The 9,307-nt window shown below is 46.5% G+C and overlaps 2 protein-coding genes across 2 annotated transcripts in view; both read right to left on the bottom strand.

Annotated features, from left to right (window-relative positions):
* Positions 1–4,151, bottom strand: part of C922_03274 (hypothetical protein) — a gene marked incomplete at both ends in the record, with an annotated part of 17,453 nt that extends 13,302 nt beyond the window's left edge. Inside the window, one exon of the mRNA XM_008818866.1 lies at positions 168–4,151. Coding sequence (XP_008817088.1) covers positions 168–4,151 — 3,984 coding nt within the window. The remainder of the gene's footprint in view (positions 1–167) is intronic.
* Positions 4,152–6,014: 1,863 nt separating this feature from the next.
* Positions 6,015–8,744, bottom strand: C922_03273 (hypothetical protein; the record flags this gene model as incomplete). The annotated part of the gene is made up of 2 exons (XM_008818865.1): positions 6,015–6,059; positions 6,261–8,744. The coding sequence occupies 2 exons, from the start codon at positions 8,742–8,744 to the stop codon at positions 6,015–6,017; spliced, it is 2,529 nt and encodes an 842-aa protein (XP_008817087.1).
* Between the last annotated feature and the right edge of the window lie 563 nt (positions 8,745–9,307).

Here is a 9,307-nt window from a genome sequence, read left to right as displayed (position 1 = left end):
GTGGCGGAGGCAGTACCCGTGGCGGAGGCAGTACCCGTGGCGGAGGCAGTACCCGTGGCGGAGGCAGTACCCGTGGCGGAGGCAGTACCCGTGGCAGAGGCAGTACCCTTGGCAGAGGCAGTACCCTTGGCAGAGGCAGTACCCGTGGCAGAGGTAGTACCTGTGACCGCGTTCGCCGTCGTCGCGTTGGCCCCTCCGCCCCGCACCAACTTCGAACCCGCGAAGGGACGCAGCTTCTCCGTCCCCAGTGTGATATCCTGCAGCAGTCCGTTCGCCTCGCGCACGCACCCCGCGTAGTGGTCCTTCTGCAGAGACAGCCTCTTGCAGAACCCCTCATACTTGGAACGGTCGTATTTGAAGACGCCCCGCTCGAGCAGATGTTTCTCCACAAGTGCGTTCTCCTTTATGAGATTGTTCAGGTAAACGTTGTTGTTTTGTAGGTACTCCAATATTTGGTGGTTCTTCAAAATGGCCTTCAGCGCGTTGTTCTGTTCATACAGTTTTTCAATCAGTAGAATTTTGAAGTAGTGCAGGTAGGTGGCGTAGGAGCTGCTGCTACGGCTGCTTGGTCCTATGGAGGTGGCTCCCTCCCCTGGTGTGGATGCTCCTCCGGCGCGGAGGGGATTAGAGACTCCCCCGAGTTCTCCTCCATTTGAGCCCTCCACCGATGATGGAGTGGAGAAAATGCGCCCGTTTAGGACACTCCGGTAGGAATCCTTTTCAAGGGATCTCGTCCCACCAATAACATTCCTGTCATCCAAGAAGTGAAGAACATTGCTCCGATCGTTATTTTTGGTCCTCTCGTATATATTCTGCTGGTTGGTCATTTTTGAGAACTCATTATATTTGCCCAAGAGAGTGGAGACAAACTGATTATAGAGCTTCTTCGTCAGATTGAATATATTCAAATTGGCCGTAAGGGGGGTCTTAAAGCAAAGGACGACATTTTCGATGACCCTGAGGTCGTAGAGGTTGTTACATAGGACGGAGGCAAAATCCAGGACGGTGACAAAAACGTCGGAGTAAAAGTCTAGACAGATTCTCATTTTCTCTTCAGCAATTATTTTTAAATTTTTATATCTCATTAGGATGATTCTCCTTTCTTCATTTATGCTGACCAGGTTATTTTCTTTGCCGTTATAGAGATGATCGAAGTCACTGCTTCCCTTCCTCGTGGCGTACTCCTTCGTCTGATGATTCACATTGTGGTGGAAAATCGCTTCGTCCATTTGGGAAAACTCCATGATGCGAGAGTGGTATCGATTAATTACGCTTTTCAAAATGCAGACATATTTTTTTACCAATCGAGGGTAGTTATTACAGAGGATCTTCAAAAAGGTGAGCACATCGATTATGTACTCTCCCTTTCGCTTATATATGTGGATAATATTGTTTGGCCCGTATTGGGCTGCTTGTTCTCTGGGGGAGGTACCGTCTCTTCTTCGGGGCGTGTAGAACTCGGACGCGTCCACGAGGAGGGGGGCATCATCGGTGTGGGTTACCTCCCCAGGGAGGAGATCCGATGCAACGTGATGCGATGAAGCGGGGTCCAATGTGGAGTGACCCAATGAAGCGTGGTCCATGGCCCCCACTCTGAGTAGTCCTCCACCCTGAACCGCTAAACCCTCCCCCCCCTTCTTCCTCATCCGCCTAATTTGAAAATCCCTCTTTATGTGAAAATCAATGAAGGCATTCCAAAGGTCCGTCGTCCTGGAATTCCTTATAAAGGAGTGTAAAAACAACATGTGAAAAAGGTGAAACATGAGAGTGCCGACAAGAGTTGCACTGGAGATCTTCTTAAGCACCACGTCGTAAAACACTCGGAAAAAATTCCCTTCGAAGATGGCCCAGAAAATATCCTCCTTGTTGTGTGTGAATAAGCTGACAACAAATCGTAATATTATCCCATTCGGGTCCACCTCCATGGAATGCTCTCCCCCTTCTAATCCATTAGCACCCTTCCAGAAATCGTCCCCCTGGTTATGCTGTTCCTCTGCTGATGTTTGTCTAGACCCACCAAACATCCTGTCCGCACTTTTGCTGTTCTTCCTCTTCCGCTTCTCCTCCTCACTTATCTTAGTAAAGAAGGCATAATAGTGCGACACGTTCTCTTTTATGAAGGAGGAAGTCACAGAGTAAGTGTTCTTCAAACTGCTCAGATGTTTTAGCTCCTTCTGCGAGCTCATACAGTTATACCTCCACGTGTCGGGGTAGTAAAAATTCTGAAAATTCATTTTTTCCTTCTTCCGTTCGAGTAGGAAGTTAACGTCTTCCTTTTCCTTGCTAGGGGAGGACTCCGCCACAAGGATGTTTTTCTTTTTCTCATACACATATTTTTCTACATTCGGGTGGAGACACAATATGAGCAGCAGGCTGATCTGCGTCGTTAGGGTTGGACTCGACATGTCGAAATCGTTTAAGCTGCAGTTGCAGTTGTACCAGTATCCCTGGCAGTCTAGGCATCGATTAAGGTAGTGGTTGCTCCTAAGCTTGTCGCTCTGTTGCTCATAAAGCTTATGTCTTCCGTCCCGAGACACATGTGGAGGGGAAAACACCCCCGCCGCCGGGAAGGCGCTCCCCTGGTTCTGCAGAGTGGTTTCTGGGGCGTTGCCGAGTGTACCTGCTATTGTGCTTCCTGCTGCGTTGGCAGGTGCACTCCCTGACGTGTCTTCCCCCTTGCCGCTTCCCTCCTGACCATTTATTAAGATGTTCGGGAGGTTCCCCTGTGGGGTGGTTCCCCCAGTCAGAGCGACCCCGCCAAGCGGCTTCTGTTCCGCCCCTCCGGGAATGTTTCCCAAAATGAAACCTGCCCCGCTGTTATCATTCTGAGCAGTGACACCGGTTTGTTGAGTGCCAAAGGGGACGGCCTCCACTGGACCGATCTGTCCAAAGGAATCCACAGGCATGTCGAGCCGGTAGTACTCCTCCATCTGGGAAACGAATTTATTGTTACGGACATTTCTCAGATATTTAAAAAACCTTTTCCTCTTCTTCCTCGCATGAACAAAGAGCATGCTGTCGAGCTCCTTCACGTAATGATCTGTGCTCACAAAATCGAAGTACTTTGCTGACACCACATGGTTAATGAGCTTAAATAAGCTAGTGACGTGTGTGCTGCTAGCTTGAAATTTAGAAAAATACAAAAAAAGGATATCCATCAGATTGAATAGAACGTTTATCTTATGAGCTTTGTAGCTAAAGACGTAATCCATTTTTATACATATGTCGTCATACTTGAGGATAAATTTTAGGATTTTTTCCACTTCGGAGAGTATATTCTCTACGAAGTCATTTTCTGTCAGTTGGGTCAAAATGTATAGAGAAAATCTGTCGGCGTTAATTCTGCTGCTGGGGTTGTTACTCTCCCTGAAGATTCTCCTGGGCATGCGCAGGCTGCTGATGGAGTTGTTGGACGAGGAGGTGGCTCCGCTGGACGGCCTGAAGTCATCATCCTCCGCGTCTGCCTCGTCTGCCTCGCCATCATCTGCGTCAGCATTGTCTGCCTCGCCCTGTCCGCGCCTCCTCCCCTCCATGTCAGTCAAATTTTCTTCCCTCTCCTCACTGCAGTAGTCACCTTTGGACGATCTGACGTGTCCATATCTGGTGGTCACTCCGACCTTCTCATCTCTGTTCAGGTAATTCAAAATGGAAAAAAATATCATGACGATTAAGTTTTCCTTTTCAATGCAGGCCTTAAAAACTTCACAGATGAATTCAGACTTTGTCAGTTCGCTTTTTACGCCCTCGTCTTGAATTCTTTGGTACACCTCATTGAACATAGAGCACACACACATTGCACTTCGGTTTAGCATCACGGAGCATTTTATGATATCTTCCATGTAGCTTAATAAGTAGGAGTAGTTATCCGTGATGTAATTTCTGAGGTCATTTTTGTTCACGTCTTCCTCTTCGTATTGCAAGAAATGAAAGGGGTTGGCAAACAGCTCCACGTTCTGATCAAAGAAATCGATTAGCTCTTTCTGTACTTGCTTCAACTCGGGAATGCTTTTATTTTTTTTCAATATTCTTTTGTTTTTTCTCTCCTCTTCGTTGATTGCACACTCGTAGTATATACTCATCTTTTGGTACACCTGGAGGTACACCGCGGTGGGCGACTCGCCCTTGGGGCTCCTCCCTGCCTCGGCCTTCATCCTTCGCGGGGGATATATAGCGACTCGTCGGAGGGAACACCCGTGGAAGGGCACACCCGTGGGAGGATACCCCCGTCGGAAGGAACACCCTTCGGAGTTTCCCACAGAGGCTACTCCCTTAAAACCTATCCCAACGGCGATACGCTACCGCCGCGCGGGCGTGAACAAGTGCCTTTTTTCCCCCTATCCCGTTAACCTGTCCCACGCATGATTATCCCTATGTAAGCGGGGCACTCCGCTGGCTACTCCCGGGGAAGAGTAAACGTGCAGAGTTGTACGCGTGTAGCGGAGAAGGGTGTAAGTTCCTTTTTTTTTTTCACGAAGGGGTTATCCCTTGGGGTGAAATTCCAGGGTGGGAAAATTCCCTCAGCGTGCAGGCTCCCACTGCTTCCTCCGTGCGGCTTCAGAGCTTGCACGGAAGGAGGCAGCTGAGGTGGGCACACGAACGGGGAAAAGGTGCGAACAAAGAGGGTGACACGATAATGAACAGAAGCATAAACAGAAGGATAAACACGAAGGAGAACCAACGTAAGAACAACCAAAAGAAGGCAAGAGGGAAAGAAAAATGCAACACAAATGCGAGCAAAATTTCACATGGAAAAAAAAGTAAACCATATGTATACGCAAAGTGCTTAAATTTTGCTCCTTCGTTCGTTCGTTCGTTCGTTCGTTAGTTGGTTCGTTTCTTTGTTTATATTTTCATTATATTTTTATTATATTTTTTTTGTTTTTCCCTCTGTTCTTGTGTTCTTTTCGTTTTGTTCAACACCCGTTTGGCGCCCATCGCGCGTTTTGTTCCGTCTCACTTTTTTTTTTCCAAAGTGCATACGAAAAAAGGGGGCTGATTGACCGGCGCAAACGTGGAGATCCGGTTGGTATTCTCCCCGCCGGAAAATTATCCATTTGCTTTTCCCTTCCGACATAAACGCCTTACTGCTGAGTGATCACTCCTCAGAAGGACGGAAAAAAAAATAAAGTTAAATCACCACCACTACTGTCACTTTAAGTAGCGACAAACTGGTGTGTTCTGCATGGGTCGCTAAGAACAGAGTAAAACCCGCGAGAAGCCGTAGGTTTTTTTTTTTTTTTTTTTTTGTGCATCCTGTGAGTTTACGTTAGTATGCCGATTAGGTAAAGCGGAATGTTCACGTGTTGGCTAGCTGAATACACTATTTCCCCTCCGCCTGGGGACATATAGGGGACACAATAAAACCTCCATCCATCGCCCTGCCCCTTCAACCCAGGGGCACTTAGAAAAACCCCAAAAATGACAAAAGTGAGGAACTCACCCCTTACGCGTTCCCCTCCATGGGAGTTTCATTTTCCCATTCGCGGAGATTTTTTCGAACAACCCCGTCGTTGCGCAAAAAAGTTGCTCTTGTTTATGCTTCCATTTGGGAGAATCTAAAGTTGTGTTCTTTTCCATTTTCGCACTTCTTCCATTCTGTGCATCCCTTTTAACAACGTTGATGATCATGGAGGAGGAAAAAACAACTTGCCCCAAGTCGAGCCAAACGAAAAAAAAAAAAAAAAAAAAAAACCTCTCGTTGAATAATCTTCTTAACTTCTCTAAGCCTCTATCTTCATCTTCAATAAAATAATTTTACCTCCAGTTTGTCACTTCTTAACTAAGCTTAACCAGCTCGGAAGGAATCCGCTGGGCGCATCTTCGCCAGGGATACCACAAATCGACCCCCCAGGAAATTTTTTCCTCGTGAAAAAGCGGAAATCAGAAAGCGGTGGGTTGCTTAGTACGCACATGTTTGTACGCGTGAAGGTTGGGAGCCTTGGACGTAGCAACCGCGGCGATCACTTGGAAACGTCGTTTCGATGAAGCTTTGGGGGAAGGCCTCCTTTTCCCCCTCACGCGCCAACTCCGTAGCTGTCCAGAACATTAAAGATGCTCTCCTAAATGGGGAAAAGAAAAAAAAAAATTCATAAATAAATAAAAAAAAAAATAATATAAGTGACTTCTAAAACAGTCATCAGCGCAACTGGGCCACATATGTAGTACCCCGAGGGGTGAGATAACCCCCCCCCTCCCCGCTGAGATGATAACTTTTTCGTATGCGTAACGGGGGGAGCCCCAGCTGCACTTGCCATTCCTACCGTCGAACTCGACGTGTCCACTTGGAAAACACGCGACAGGAACAAAAAGGTGAAGGGGAAAATTATCTTAAAAAGTGACTCCATGATTAGGTGAAACGTGGAATACTTAAAGTACATATTTTGATTCCCCAAATAAATCATCACCAAATTTTTTATTACTCTTTTGAAGGATTCTTCGAATAATAAAATGACGACGTAGGTTATCGATTTGTCTACGTAGTGTTTTATGCTTTTTAGGATGAACAGGAGGTTGAGGAAGTAGGAGTTTAGGAATGCGTGCTTCAGGGTGTGTTGCGCGCGCTGCAGGGGGGTTTCCCGGGTGTCGCCGGGTCGCTCGTTCTGTTCGTCGTTTCTCCCGTTGTTCTGTCCGTCGTTCCCTCCCGGGTGTTGTTTCCCCTTTCGACTGCGCAGGTGCTCGCGCAGGACCAATAGGATGTTCTTCCCCGGCTGAGCAAACTCCTGCTCCTCACTCTCATCAAAAAATAAAACGCTCTCATAAAAGTGAAAATTGGTTCTCTCCAAAAAATGGTAAACGAACAGGATAAAAATTTTATTTAAAATGTTATCAAGAAGGACAGGCGCGTTTAACCCCGTTATGAAAGTTGCCTTCCCGTTCTTCACTAAGCCAGTTTGTTCACAAATATTTCGACACTGGAACAAATCTTGCACTGAGTCTTTTATACTTGCCCTTTGAACCAACGCCTGTATTGATATGTAGTGAGTAAAAATGTTGTGCTTCATTTTTGTTGTCTTTTCATTTTGTTTTTTTCGTTTCCATCTTGTGTTTCCCTCTTCGTACAAGGAATTCACCCAAGAGGAATGATTTTTGCATGACGTATTTGCATTCTCGTGTCGCTTCTCCTTCTCACTGATTTTTCCTTTCCTGTGGGGAGCTGTCGTTTGATTTTTCCCCCAGTGGGGCAGTTTTTCCTCCTCAGATGGAATCTTTTCCCCTCCTTCCTCCTCATCTTTCCTCCCTCGGGGATGGAAACAAACTTCCTTTTCACATTTGAAGAAAACGCAGTAATACATGTAGTTGAAGAGGGCGCTATTTACATTTACAAAGGGGTACCTTTGATTGGAAAAAGGGAGTAGGGGGGGTTGTCCCCCTTCTTTGCCGTCGCTCTGTCTGGATGAGGCGTTCGCCTCTTTCGTACAGTTTGCCAATTCGCCTGCTATGTATTCGCGGTTGAGTTTCTTCAGCAAATGCTGGCTGTATGTATTCGTGTGGTGTGTGCTCCCCTCAGGCGTCTTTACGTCGCGCTTCCCCACTTGGCGCTTCTCCTCATCGAGCATGTTGGCGTCTCCCCCCGGTGGGGAACTATTCCGCTGCGTTATCTTTATATTCACCAGAGAAAGCGCGAAATAGTAAAGAAACACGACATGCCTAAAGAGATTCGCGTCCACGGAATGGAACAGCCTCTCGTAGCTGCTCTTGAAGTTTGCAATTTCATGCAAAAATATTTGGACAATTTCATATGCACTCAGCGAGTTGTTTGTTTTTCGCCTGCTTATTCTTTTCTCCAGTTGCTCCCTCACCGAGTGTAGTATGCGAAAGTGCTTGAGCGTTAAGAATGTGTGCCGCGTGTATTCCTCGTTTGTCATTCTCCCGTCTTTGCAATTTGAAAAACTGCCTGAACGGGTGAGGTTGTTTTGCCTCTTTTCACCTGACCCGTTCAGGAAACTTTCATCATTGTTCATTTCGCTCGGAAACTTCTCATTCGTTGTTACTCGCTCTGGAGGTAACAAGAAATAATCTCGTATGTTTGCCAAATATTGAAGGTATACTTTCAAGGTGTCCACATCTTCACATTTCACGATGAACTGGAAGATAAGTTCCCTCGTTTTCTTTATTTCTTTGTTGAGTTTTTTTTTATAACTCCGTAGGTAGTTCGCTAAATTACGATCATTCGATTCGCAGCTGCACAATGCACACAGATATAATTTTACCCTTCCACACAGGGGTACATACTTCATGCTGTCGTGCACGTCTCCCTTCTCGTTACTCCGGTGAATGATTAAAGGAATTTTCAGCATGTCTGCCAGAAGGCCACTCCTTGTGCTGTCATGTACAGTGTTCGAAAGGTTCATCCCTTCCATGCTGCTCTTATGATGACGCGCCTCGAACAAGTCTGCTATTTTCTCGCAATTACTTCTTAAGTCATCGACAACAATTTGGATATCCTCGACATTTTGTTGGAACTCTTTCGATAGGATGGACGACTTGATAAAGATGTCGGGATGTTTTGAAATTAATTTTTTCATATTTTTTACGTTTTCGTTTTTTTCCCTTGTCAAGTTCATTTTTTTGCTAACTATAAAATTGGTTATGTCTTCCTCATCATTTTGGACTACGTTTTTGACCTCGTCTGTTACGTCGCTTTTGGTCTGGCTTCTAGCCTCCCTTCTGACCTCCCTTTTGTGCATTCGGTCCTGCAGTGTGCAGTGCAGTGTGACCGCGTCTTCCGTAGGGGGGTTGTCCATTTTGGCTGCACAGCATGGATGTAGAATGAAATGCCGGGGGGAGGTGGTAAAAGCGCTAACTTGGGAACACTCCCCCTGGACGCGCTATCCAGGGGAAAGAAGGGTGGCCAAACTAATGGCCATATACAAAAAAAATACAGCTGCGCAGGTCCCTATCTAAACGTACGTGTTGCGGAGGTGGGTCAAGCCATGCGAGGCCCCCTTTTACATGTGCCACCACAGGGAGAGACCCACCATGGAAAGCAGCGCCATCCAACTTAGGCAATACATCAAATCGGCAAAGGTCTCCAGTGATTTGTTCAAAAAATGGCTTTGAGGATAAAAAAAAAAGAGAGAAAAAAAACGCCATACAGTGTATATTATCCTTTTAAAGGGGGTCGACTAGTTCGTTGTTCGATCATCCCACACGGCGACCGTTCGGTCACTCCTTAGGCAACTCAGTTGGAACACCACTCACCCAACAGTTCTCATCAGCCCATGCTCTTCATCAGACGGTCCAATAACTTAAAAACCCAAGTTGGTGACAGGGGGTCAGGCCCTTAGAAAGCAACTCTTTTTTTTTT

The sequence above is a fragment of the Plasmodium inui genome (genome assembly GCF_000524495.1).
Source record: "Plasmodium inui San Antonio 1 unplaced genomic scaffold supercont1.13, whole genome shotgun sequence".
In the NCBI taxonomy this organism is placed as follows: domain Eukaryota; phylum Apicomplexa; class Aconoidasida; order Haemosporida; family Plasmodiidae; genus Plasmodium; species Plasmodium inui.
This window is presented reverse-complemented; position numbering and strand designations above follow the sequence as displayed.